Source organism: Eleutherodactylus coqui, chromosome 6 (genome assembly GCF_035609145.1).
Source record: "Eleutherodactylus coqui strain aEleCoq1 chromosome 6, aEleCoq1.hap1, whole genome shotgun sequence".
Taxonomy (NCBI): Eukaryota; Metazoa; Chordata; class Amphibia; order Anura; family Eleutherodactylidae; genus Eleutherodactylus; species Eleutherodactylus coqui.
The window spans coordinates 43,384,645-43,397,859 of NC_089842.1; the positions used below are offsets into that span (position 1 = coordinate 43,384,645).

Consider the following 13,215-nt stretch of genomic DNA (forward strand, 5'->3'; position numbering starts at 1 on the left):
AGCGTTTTTGCATGAAAATCGCCACGCATTCGCGAATAAAACGCACATTGACAAACCCAATATCGCGCTCACCTGTGTGAAGGTAGTCTAAGTATTACATTTTGGACAATCATGGACAGGGTTGACTAATTTCATTGGACAGTGACTTCATTTAAAGGGGTTGTTTAGGACTTTTACTCAGGATAGTTGATCAGCGGGGGTTTGCCGCTTGGGATCATGGCTGATCAGCTGATTTCTGGCATTGCTGTCAGTGCTGGAAGCAGATTGCGCTGTCAACATTGCAGCAGCCCACTTTGGTACTACAGGCAGAGCTCCTACTGAATTCAATGGGAGCTGTACCTGCAGTACCAAACCAGGCCACTTCAATATGGACAGCGCTGTCTGCTTCCACTGCTGTTCATAATAAATGTGGGCCTCACGGATAGGTCATCAATAGTAGAAGTCCCAGACAACTCCTTTAAATGTAGACTGGATTACCCTTTAATTGGATCTGGCATGACATGCCCAGCCTTAAAGGGGATTTCATATTTATGATCTATCCTTAGGATAGTCTATCAGTGGTGGAACCCCAGCACTCACACAATCAAACCCTCACTGACCAGCAAAATGATGGAGCATTGCTGCTTGTCAACAGAATGGGGCTAAGCTCCAGCACCAGATACATGCGCACGCAGTGCGGGGGCCCCGACTCTAAAGGAAGCGCTACTACAGGAAGGCTTTCTAGGTAAAAGCCAGAAAAAGGTGACATGTCAGTAGGCATTATTAAGTGGGGTTTGTGGAAGGCAGAGGCTTAGCTTGTAGATTCGGGGCCCCAATGCAAAATCTGTAACGGGGCCCCCAACTATAATGCTTTATTTATACTACTAGACTCCCTATATGTATATGAAACTGTTAAACAGGGCCTAGTGGTGAGGACAGGAGCAGCGGATCTGGGTTAGAGAGGGATCAGAGCAGTGAGTGTTCTTTGTTTGTTGTTTTTAACCATGTCATGCACTCTCTAGAATTGAGCATTTCCAGGACTACAATATTAATGACCTATCCTTAAGATAGTTGATCAGCGGGGATACGCCTGCTTGTGATCTCCGCTAATCAGCTGATTGCTGTGGCCATGGTGCTTGGATGAACTCTTTAGCCTCTTCTCATTCCTGTGACGTCACACTCCTTTGTCACATGTCACATGGCCTAAGAGCAACTCAGGGACTGAGCTGTAATACCAGGCATAGCCACTATACAATGTGTGGCCCTGTGCCTAGTATAGGCTGAAGTGACAGGCACTCACCTGAGCATCACTTTCACTTCAATCAGCTGATCAGCTGCGATCCGAATGACAGACTGCCGCTGATCACCTATTGATGACCTAGCCTCAAGAAAACCTTTTTAAGGGGCCACAAATAACCTGCCATTATTTTGAATTCAGTTTCTGCTCTTACAAGAACAAAAATTGTCATAGAATCATAGAGTTGGAAGGGACCTCCAGGGTCATCTGGTCCAACCCCTTCTCAATGCAGGACTATTAAATCATCAAAGACAGATGTCTGTCCAGCCACTGTTCGAAGACTAGCATTGAAGGAGAATTCATCACCTCTCGTGGCAACCTGTTCCACTCATTGATCACCCTCGCTGACACAGTATTGCAGATGAGATCTGACTAAGGAAGAGTAGAGGGTAATAATGACCTCACGTGATCTAGACTCTATGCTTCTCTTAATACATCCCAAAATTGTGTTTGCCTTTTTGGCTGCTGCATCACATTGTTAACTCGTGTTCAGTCTATGATCTATTAGTATGCCCAAGTCTTTTTCACATGTGCTGCTGCTTAGCCCAATTTCTCCCATTCTGTGTGTGCTTTTTTTTCATTTTTCTTGCCCAGATGTAGGACTTTGCATTTCTCCTTGTTAAATACCATTCTGTTAAGGCTGATTTAGACACAACGATAATCGCTCAAAAGGTGTCGCTCAAGAGACTTTTGAATGATCGCCGTTGTGTCATTTACATCGCAAGATGATCGCTCAAGATGAGCAACCACCATGCACTGCCAGCGGAGACTGCAGAAGACAAGAGGGATGTCCCCGCTTGTCTTCTGCAAACAGCTGTTCTCCGCTCCGAGCGCCTGGCTGTTATACAGCTGGGCGCTCGGAGCGGAGGATGCAGAAGACAAGCGCGGTGTCCCTGCTTGTCTTCTGCATCCAGATGTTTTCTGCACGGAGAGATCGGCTGGTATACAGCCGGGCGCTCCGTGCCAGGTATGGAGAACAGAGCTGGGCTGCTCTGTTCTTCATACTGAGCCTGTTATCAGGGACGGGATACAGCAGAAACAATAGTATCAGCTGTATCCTGCAACGTCCTACATCCGAGCGCTCGGAGCGAAGAACAGCTGTTTTCAGAAGACAAGCGGGGACACCCCGCTTGTCTTTTGCAGCCTCCGCTCTGAGCGCCGGGCTGTAAAGACAGCTTTTGAGCAAATTTTGAGCGATAATCGTTGTGTGTAAAAGGGCCTTTAGTCGCTGCCCACTGTGCAAGCTTATCTAGATCTTTTTGTATACTCTCTTCTCTAGTGTTAAGGCTGGTTTACACGGGATGATGATCGCTCAAATAATAATTTGAGTGACAGCTTTGAGCGATCATTTTGCATAAACTATTGAGTAGCTTAAGTATGCAAATGAAGCCTTAGCTGAACGCAGTTAATAGCCCGAGGGCTCTTATCTGCGCTCAGATCCTTTGTTCTCCACAGAAAACAATGCTATCAGCACTCCCTGTGGCGAACAGCTGATAAGACTGACTGACGATTTTTATGTTGGACTGAACTTAACGATCAGCTAGCAGTGCCCGAAAAGCGCACAATGGGCGCGCGTTTAGACGCGCCGTTAGCTATCCCTCCTGGCTTTGCCAGCAATGACTGTCTGTCCATAGGCCTTATATCTCACAGTAGATAATATTCTTGTCTCTAGTACCTATTTTTTGTACATTTGTTCCAGTTTTGTTGCATCATCTTTATTAAATACCGATCTAAATTGTCTGTTTTTAGGACCCAGCGATAGCATTTGCAAAGAAGGGATATCATATTCTTCTGGAAAAACCCATGGCAGTAAGTGATTACATGCAGTCTGTACAATGTATTTCTTTGGTTCTTCTTCAGACACGTCTGGAGAGAATAGAGACATTCCTTGACCATTGCAGGTAAGAAAACCTTTTTCATACGCTGCCTATACCAATGTATAGGGATCACGCTGCGTGGTACAGAAAAATAGAGCATGCTGCGATCTATTTCTCGTATGCATCGACACGCAGTGTCCACACGCCCGTGTGCATGGACCAATGAAAGTCCATTGACTCCATTCACCGCATATCACGTGCCCGTGTAACTCCCACGTAATTCGCAGTGAAAAAAACGTCTGTGGGCATGGGCCCTTACAGATGTGCTGCAATACGCATATATGAAACTGGCCTATGCCTTTATATGAAATTGGAGACCTATGGATGTAAGTAAGTGGCCCTGTGTACCTCTATGCCAGCCCTACGGCGGCTCCTTAAATATGCATGTAGGTAAGTGGCCCTGTCTACCTCTATGCTAGTTCTACGATGGCTCCTTACATATGCATGTAGGTAAGTGGCCCTGTGAACCTCTATGCCAGCCCTACGGCTGCTCCTTACATATGCATGTAGGTAATTGGCCCTGTGAACCTCTATGCCAGCCCTACGGCGGCTCCTTACATATGCATGTAGGTAAGTGGCCCTGTATACCTCTATGCCAGCCCTACCACGGCTCCTTACATATGCATGTAGGTAAGTGGCCCTGTATACCTCTATGCCAGCCCTACGACGGCTCCTTACATATGCATGTAGGTAAGTGGCCCTGTATACCTCTATGCTGCCCTACGAGGGCTCCTTACATATGCATGAGCTCACAAGCACTTGGCCTCGACTTTCCAACACAAAGTTCACAAGACTGTTCTGCTGCATTTTATTGTGGGTGAGATTTCCATTAATTAACTAAATACTGCAAACAACAGATGGCCTATTACCAGTCTACATTCTTCCTATATAATGGAGCTATTGTGATCTCGGTCTACATATGCAGATTGGACAAATTTCCTGAAAGAACCTTGTGCTGTATAAATAACATCTCAGTTAGGCTTTTGATATCTTCCTCTTAATGTAAAAAAGGGAAGAAACTGACTTTTTGAATAAATGTAATTAAATATTGTTCTTAAAGGGCCACGCCACACTAAATAGTTTATTGCATTTTGCTTCCTTTGGTCTCCTTGTGACACTAGTTTAAACTCTTGTCCTAAGGCTTATATAAAAGACTCCTTACAGACATATAAAGGGGTTTTCCAGGACATACTATTGATAACCTATCTTTAGGATAGGTCATCAATAGTTGATTGGCTGGAGTCTGCCGCTTGGGACCCCAGCTGATCAGCCAATCAAGCGCCCTATGTCATTGCTGCTACACATGGGGGTATGGAGTGGAAGCTGCTGCTCAAAGCCCTGTGCAGTGGCCAGTTCTTGTAACTGCAGGCACAGTTAAAAGCTAATTAAAATTAATGGCAGACCCCCGCTGAGCAACTATTGATAACCTACCTGAGGATTGGTCATCAGCAGTATTTCCCTGGAAAACCCCTTTAAAGGGGCTGTCCAGGGTTAGGAAAACATGGCTGCTTTCTTGCAAACACAGCGCTACCTGTGTTTGTGGATCGTGTCTGGTATTGCAGCTCAGTTCCCATTCTCTTTAATGGAGCTGTGCTGTAATACCACACACAACCCTATGGACAAGCAAGGCGCTGTGTTTGGAAGAAAGCAGCCATGTTTTCAAATCCTGGACACCCCTTTTAACACCTTATTGATTCCATAGGCACAAAGCCCCCACTACTTCCCCAAGACAACACTTGTGTTCTGGCAGTTTTCAGTCTTGTCCTAAAGACATTTGCATAGACTCAAACAATCAGGGCTTGGTCACACGAGCGTTTTTTGGTCCGATCTGCAGACGCGCGTCCGATCTGCAGATCTATAGACCCAATGCATCCCAATGGGATCGGTCACATGTCCGCTTTTTATGCGGATGTGCGATAAATTATAGGACACAACGATTCGCAGAACGCGCCTATCTGCGTTCTGCGCATCGCTGTGTCCTATATATGCGCTCAATGGGGCCGGCGGCAGCAGCGCCGACCCCATTGAGAACATATACTAAAGATCGTTCTCCTCTGCCACTGCTGTAACAGCAGTGGCAGAGAAGAACAATGTTCGCCCATTTAATTCAATGGAGCCGGCAATACAGCAGGTTCCACTGAAAGCAATGGGCTGCCGGCGATCGCGGGATGAATTTTCGGGGAAGGGCTTAAAATATAAGCACTTCCCCGAAACCATCCTGAAAATGTGTAAAAAAAAAAAAAAAAAAAAAAAAGTATACTCACCTTTTTCCTGCAGCCGGAGTTCAGCCGCGTCCAGCCAGCAGTTCTCCTGAACTACTCTATGTAGTATTCAGCAGGCGGGGATTTAAAATCCCCGGCTGCTGAATGGGCTGCCTCTGATTGATCACAGCCCTTACCAATCAGAGGCAGCTCTCACTCACCCATTCATGAATTCATGAATGGGTGAGTGAGTGCTGCCTCTGATTGGCTGAGCGCAGGGACCAATTAGAGGCAGCTCTCAGCTATTGAATGAGCAAAGCCTGTTTGGCAGAACTGGAATATGTTTGGGTAGCAGAAAAACTAGACTTGGCACTAACAGAAACAACCGACCTTGCTCAGTACCGTGTGATATATTCTCTAACACGCATGTGCCGGACTCCACATACTACAGGTATGCTAGTTTAGTGCTCTAGTTTGCCCGGTGCCTCCCGGGCAGAGGTTTTCTTTCTTTTTTTTTTTTTGTTATATACACAAGATCAGGAACAACAACAAAACAATCACTAATCAGAGTTTTCTTTTTTTGTCTTCCTAGGTTACTCCTGAAGACTGTTGTGAAATAGTTAACGCTTGTAAAGAAAATGGCGTCATACTTGCTGTGGGACATGTCATGCGGTATCATCCTATTTCTAGGAGAACCAAGGTAAACTTTCTTAGCTAACAACTTACCTATCTCTTCTTGTAGACCTTCGCTTACATTTATTAAAGTGTTTGTGCTGTGTTTTAGCATAAAATGCGACTTTTTGAAAGATAAATTGAAATTTCATGCCATTTCTATAATAGGGGGAAGGGACTTGTTATTTGTATAGCGCCAACTTATTCCGTAGTGCTTTCAGGTAATTTATCCCCCCCCCCCCCACACACACACACACCAGCAAGCTGAGTACACATTTTACCCACCTCGGAAGGATGGAAGGCTGAGTCAACCTTGAGCCGGCTACCTGAACCACGCGGGGATTTAACTCGCAACCTTCAGGTCATGAGCGAGAGCTTAGAACTGCATTCTGCAGCCTTAACACTCTTTGCCACACGAGGCCCCTATAATAGAATAGAAATGGTGGAGGTTAGAGTGTTGGTGATCCCATGTGTCCTTCTAGGCTAAGCGCTAATTTTGGGGGGCTTTGCAGGGAATAGATGTAAGACAGTATGAATGCAGGATCAGACTACGCAGGGTTTCTTTGTAGTCTGTTGCCATGGAGACATATATAGTTCTGCATAAGAGCTGTATACACAAGACAGTAGGTGATTTTCATTATAATAAGACTATTTGCAACCTAATGCCAATGAAAAACTAAGAATCTCTGCAAATAGTCTTACGTTTAAACTGTTTTATTTTTGATGCATTGGGACAATAGAAATGGGTTGTAAAAAGTAGACAAAGCCAATGTTAATGCATGCTGAAGAGTTTATGTATAATTCATTAATTTAGTCAAAAAAGAACGGTATTTTTAGCGCCCATCATTCATTGTTTTACTTATTTGCATGAGGCAATTATTGGTACAAATCTTGGCGGCCATTTGATTCCGAGCGCTAATTGCTTCACGCGGAGGTGCTTTCTTTCCGCTTAGACCCAGCCTTGTCTCTTCTAGCCCATTAGTAAGTGTTTGGAGGTCTGATAAGGTGACATATTTCAGCTTTAGCGGTTCACAAGAATAATGTTTAGATAAAGGATTCACCTCCTGATACGTCTCCAAGGTAAAACGTCCTCATTATAAAAGATAATCTGGAAGCGTTGATTGCCGGCAGCATCTCCGTAGACCTCATTATTCTTTTTCGTCCTATTTTTAGGAGCTGTTGGATTCTGGTGTTATCGGAGATATTGTACACATTCAACACATGGAGCCAGTGAGTATTTCGCCGAGAGACTGTTGATATGTAAAAGCTGTCTCTAATTAATAGGGAATCATAAAAGAATTTTTTTTTAACAGCCATTCATGTATAAAAACACAAAAGGCGTCTATTTTATAGTAACTTTTCTTCCACCCGCAGTCCCCATTTGACTGCGCCTGCACTATCCTAATGGGGCCTAAAATGTTTTTACTCTCCTTCAACAGTCATGGGATTTGCATTACATTTCAGTGGAACTGCAATGTGGGCATCAAATGGTTAAAATCACAATAAGGGTCTATTTTACAGTTATTTTTCTTCCCTCTTCCCCCATTGGGGCCTTTTGACTGCGCCCGCACTATCCTAATGGGGCCTAAAATGTTTTTACCCTCTTTCGTCAATCATGGACTTTGCGTTACACTCCAGTGGATCTGCAATGTGGGCATCAAATGGTTAAAGGAGTATTTCCTTCTCAGCAAATTATACCTTATGTATAGGATAGGGGATAACTTGACCGATCCAAAAATATTGCCTCTAGCGCGTCCCGTTGACTTTGCCTGCAGCGCCTGCACCACTTACTTCAGTGGAGCCGCCTGAGATTGCCAAGCACTTGAACCCATCTATTTCTGGCAATCTTATTGAAGTAAATGGCACACTGGTGCCCGTGTGTGGCCACCACTGTTAGAATTTTAGGACACGCCAAGGGCACTTTCTCTAGATCGGTCGGGGTCCCAGCAGTTGGACCTCCACCAATTGGCAAGTTAACCCCGACCCTGTGATATCAATGGGAACTGAAGCCTCCTATTACACTTCTAGCACTTCCATCTCCGGTGGCGGGATCAGACACGGATACGTAACAGAAGGCGGCTCTCCCATTGATTTCAGTAGGAGTGAAGCCCTCTATGGCACCTTACCTCCAACACCGATGACTACATCCAGCCCAGTTGCACTGACACTAGGGATAGGTCATCGATAAAATTTGCCCGGAAAGCCCCTTTAAGCATCATGTGTCCAATGCTACTATATACTATTCTAGGACACATTGGAATTACATAGGAACCTCTATTTGTGAATCGGAACAGAGAGCGGCTCTGTATACACGCCGCAGCCCAAAAATCCTTCAGTCAGGAGAAATGCTCAGCATGGCTTCTATTATTTAAATAGAGCCAGCTGATATGGTTTGGCAGCTCTAGCCGCTGCTAAACTCCCTCTCCACCCTTTATTGATGGCTTTCATAGGCTCCCATAGGAGTCTAAGAGAGCTGCCAGCGTATTTCGGCCAAAAGATAGGACAAAACCTATCTTTGCTGGTCACGTCAAAATTCGGCTGCTGGATTCTGCAGCATATGCGCTATCTTTTTCGGACGGTTGATTTTACGCGGCTAACGTCTCCCATGTGAATGAATGTATTGGGATCCAATGCTTCAGATGGTCACGATTTTTGGGTCCTTAGGGCTTAAACACATGAGCGTGATTCCCCCCCCCCCCCCATTTTGCAGTCATGGTCCAAAACAAAACCATTGATTTCGTATTCACTAGTGGAATTCTCGCACATTAATACTAGTTTTTCTACATGCGGGAACTATATGGCAGGACCTATCTTCCCACTTTTTTTTTTCAAACTCTTGTGCAGTAGCGCTGAGTTTGAATAGCCAAAATAAAACAAAAAAAAAAACGATTAATGCGCTAATACGCTCCGAGCGTATTGAAGCATGCGCCCATGTGTTTTCACCCTTACACTGACTATTTTTGTTCATAGTCAGAAGCTTTCCATCCAGTATTCGTTATGACTGTTTGAGGCAGTGTACACCAGTGAGAAGTTGCTGCCTGTCGGAAATCTATGCAGCTGTGTCAACTTCAGATGGTGCAGGGAATCCCGCCACCTCTGCTTCATGAATGATGCTTTGTGCATATTGCGCTATTTGTGTATTTCCATCTTGTTTCTCTATGTGTGAAGATTGGATACTGGCACTTTGCTCATTCATACGTGCGAGGGAACTGGAGGAATGAAGAAGAAAGCACATTCGCTCTACTTGCCAAGTCCTGCCATGATATCGATCTCATATGTTTTTGGATGGGAAATCGAAGGTATAGCTTTATCCTTTATATGTTTTAGGACTTGTTATAAAGTAATCTGAGATATCTTAACATATGACATCTAATTTACCACTTAAAGGAATTTTCCGGGTAAAACGAATATACTCTCTTAAGGGTGTTCTCAAGGGACTCTTACTATTGATGACCTATTAGGTCATCAATAGTTGATCGGCAGGGGTCGGCCAGCACTGGATGCAATGGCCCTGTTTGGTAGTCATTGAACTGAGTGAGTGATGTGCCTGTAGTACCAAATCAGGCTGCTGCAATGTGCAATCTGCTTCCAACGCGGGTCCAGAGATCAGCCGATCAGTGGGGATCCTCAGTGGCAGATCCTCACTAATAAACTGTCCTCAGGAAAGGTCATTAATAGTAAAATCTCAGATAACTTCTTTAAGCCTAGCGATGGATTGAGCTTAACACAATTTATTCTTTAAACCCCCGACCAATGCTCCACCTCCACATGCTCTGCGGTAGACATAACATGGCATATGGATTTTGCCTGGAGTGGGTGGGTTTTCTTCCCACGCACATTTACATCACGTCAGTAAGCATGTAACACGGGACGATTGTCCCAGAGGTTATCGCTCACTGAATGGATGTGGAGTGCGCCGGAGATCTCTTCCAGCCGCCGGCCTCCATTCACAGTAAACAGGCAGTCATAGTCGAACGACTGCCTGTTCACACAGGCCGACAGTTGTTTGGTTTTTATGCATGCTTTAAATGAATAACGATCTGTAAGCATTCAACTTATTGTTCATCTTTTAATCGTTGGCCGTGTTTACAATGAACGATTATTGCTCAGTTTCGCCGTTGGAACGATTAGTTGAACGTTAATTAGTCCGTGTAAAGGAGCCTAAAAATGTGAGCTGAACTCAAGTCCCATAGAGAGAACACTGTGACGTAGAAATGTCCACAGGGACTAATTTCACAACGTGTGAAAGGCCCTAAAGGCTAATTTCACAAGGGATAATGCGATATTGGTCTGTGAAACTTGGTCCGATATCGCGCTCACCAACATGCGATGTCCCGCAGATGCGGGGCGTTTTTGTGTTAAAACTGCCTGCATCACTTCAGGAAAGTAGCGATCCCATTGTTAATAGGTAAAGCTCACATCGCACTCGCGTGCACTTTGTATGCCGTGTGATGCTGTGCTGGCCCCAGTGAACACCACGAAGTCGGAAAAGGAAAAAAAAACGCTTATGGGGTTCACATTTGTGCGAGATTTGTGCGTCTCGCAAGACAGAAATCTCACGCACTTTTCTCAGTTGTGTGAAAATGGCCTGAGCCTCCCAATACCTTCTGTCTATTACGATTTCGTCTGGGAACACTTTTCGCCTGGTGTAATTGGATGACAAGATTTTCTTTGTTTCCAGATGTGTAAAGGTGTCGTCCTTCGGAACTCTGTCCCACTTTACTAAAGAAAACCAGGTAAGTCAAGAAACGTATTAATAGGAGTTAAATGTACGGTTTTATATGGACTTGTAGGACCATCAGACGCTTGTGGGATCGGGAAAATAAGGAGGACACCAGCTATGTGCACGGACCTCGGGCAAATAACTGGAACTTAATAGACTAATTAGCCGTTCCAATTGGTGCGTCTTTGTTTGCCGTGAGAAAAAGCACACGCATGCACATTGAAAAAGTGCAGTAAAGAATGGCAATGTGCACATGCAAATAGCAATGTTTGTTCTGCAAATACGCGAGTGTGAAGTCGGCCTAAGTAATAAAAGTCAGAACAAAGGTAGAGGCAGGGAGGCAGTACTACCTATTCCTCCATCATTACAGGTAGAGGCAGGGAGGCAGTACTACCTATTCCTTCATCATTACAGGTAGAGGCAGGGAGGCAGTACTACCTATTCCTCCATCATTACAGGTAGAGGCAGGGAGGCAGTACTATCTATTCCTCCATCACTACACGTAGAAGCAGTACTACCTATTCCTCCATCATTACAAGAAGGGGCAGAGAGGTAGTACTACCTATTCCTCCACCATTACAGGTAGAGGCAGGGAGGCAGTACTACCTATTCCTCCATCATTACTGGTAGAAGCAGAGAGGAAGTACTACCTATTTCTCCATCACTACAGGCAGAAGCAGTACTACCTATTCCTCCATCACTACAGGCAGAAGCAGTACTACCTATTCCTCCATCATTACAGGTAGAAGCAGAGCGGAAGTACTATCTATTCCTCCATCACTACACGTAGAAGCAGTACTAGCTATTCCTCCATCATTACAAGAAGGGGCAGAGAGGCAGTACTACCTATTCCTCCATCATTTCAGGTAGAGGCAGGGAGGTAGTACTACCTATTCCTCCACCATTACAGGTAGAGGCGGGGAGGCAGTACTACCTATTCCTCCATCATTACAAGAAGGGGCAGAGAGGCAGTACTACCTATTCCTCCATCATTTCAGGTAGAGGTAGGGAGGCAGTACTATCTGTTCCTAGATCATTACAAGAAGGGGCAGAGAGGTAGTACTACCTATTCCTCCACCATTACAGGTAGAGGCAGGGAGGCAGTACTACCTATTCCTCCATCATTACAGGAAGGGGCAGAGAGGAAGTACTACCTATTCCTCCATCATTACTGGTAGAAGCAGAGAGGAAGTACTACCTATTTCTCCATCACTACAAGCAGAAGCAGTACTACCTATTCCTCCATCATTACAGGTAGAAGCAGAGCGGAAGTACTATCTATTCTTCCATCACTACACGTAGAAGCAGTACTAGCTATTCCTCCATCATTACAAGAAGGGGCAGAGAGGCAGTACTACCTATTCCTCCATCATTACAGGTAGAGGCAGGGAGGTAGTACTACCTATTCCTCCACCATTACAGGTAGAGGCAGGGAGGCAGTACTACCTATTCCTCCATCATTACAGGAAGGAGCAGAGAGGCAGTACTACCTATTCCTCCATCATTACAGGTAGAGGCAGGGAGGCAGTACTACCTATTCCTCCATCATTACAGGAAGGGACAGAGAGGAAATACTACCTATTCCTCCATCATTACTGGTAGAAGCAGAGAGGAAGTACTACCTATTCCTCCATCACTACAGGCAGAAGCAGTACTACCTATTCCTCCATCATTACTGGTAGAAGCAGAGAGGAAGTACTACCTATTCCTCCATCACTACACGTAGAAGCAGTACTAGCTATTCCTCCATCATTACAAGAAGAGGCAGAGAGGCAGTACTACCTATTTCTCCATCATTTCAGGTAGAGGTAGGGAGGCAGTACTATCTATTCCTCCATCACTACACGTAGAAGCAGTACTACCTATTCCTCCATCATTACAAGAAGGGGCAGAGAGGCAGTACTACCTATTTCTCCATCATTTCAGGTAGAGGTAGGGAGGCAGTACTATCTGTTCCTAGATCATTACAGAGACAGGAAGGCAGTACTGTCTGTGCTTACATACTTTTGTAGGCCAAAAGAAATTATACTCCCCCCCCCCCCCCTTGAAAAGGGGACAACCATATTATACACATAGATACTGGTCTCCTTGCTGTCACATGGGCCATTAGTATTCGATGTCCTTAAGCCATTGTAAGGCCTCTTTTATACGAACATTATTTTGGCATGCCAAACAGCTGCGACCATTGAAACCAATGGTTTCCTATGGATTTCTTCAGACGAACAATTTTTTTGACGCACCTAAACATCGTTATTTCAACGCCCGAAATGTTCTTTCTGCGCTAAAAGATAGGTCCGTTCTTTAGACCGCAAAACGCTGGAAGCTCCTTAGACTCTTATAGGAGCCGTCTGAAAAAGGGAGGGGGAGGGAGTTTAGCAGCGACGAGTGCTGCTAAACACTGAGGGGTGCCTCTAATGGTATTTAAACTGATTAAATAGTAGTTCTGCCGACCGAGAGATTTCGGGG

General features: G+C 45.0%; 1 protein-coding gene across 2 annotated transcripts in view; it reads left to right on the forward strand.

The window, feature by feature from the left end:
- Positions 1-13,215, forward strand: part of LOC136632081 (putative oxidoreductase YteT) — a 122,010-nt gene that overhangs the window by 42,145 nt on the left and 66,650 nt on the right. For both annotated transcript variants that reach the window (XM_066606696.1, XM_066606697.1), the window contains 5 exons: positions 3,026-3,085; positions 5,947-6,054; positions 7,200-7,256; positions 9,195-9,325; positions 10,708-10,762. In XM_066606696.1, coding sequence (XP_066462793.1) covers positions 3,026-3,085; positions 5,947-6,054; positions 7,200-7,256; positions 9,195-9,325; positions 10,708-10,762 — 411 coding nt within the window. The remainder of the gene's footprint in view (positions 1-3,025; positions 3,086-5,946; positions 6,055-7,199; positions 7,257-9,194; positions 9,326-10,707; positions 10,763-13,215) is intronic.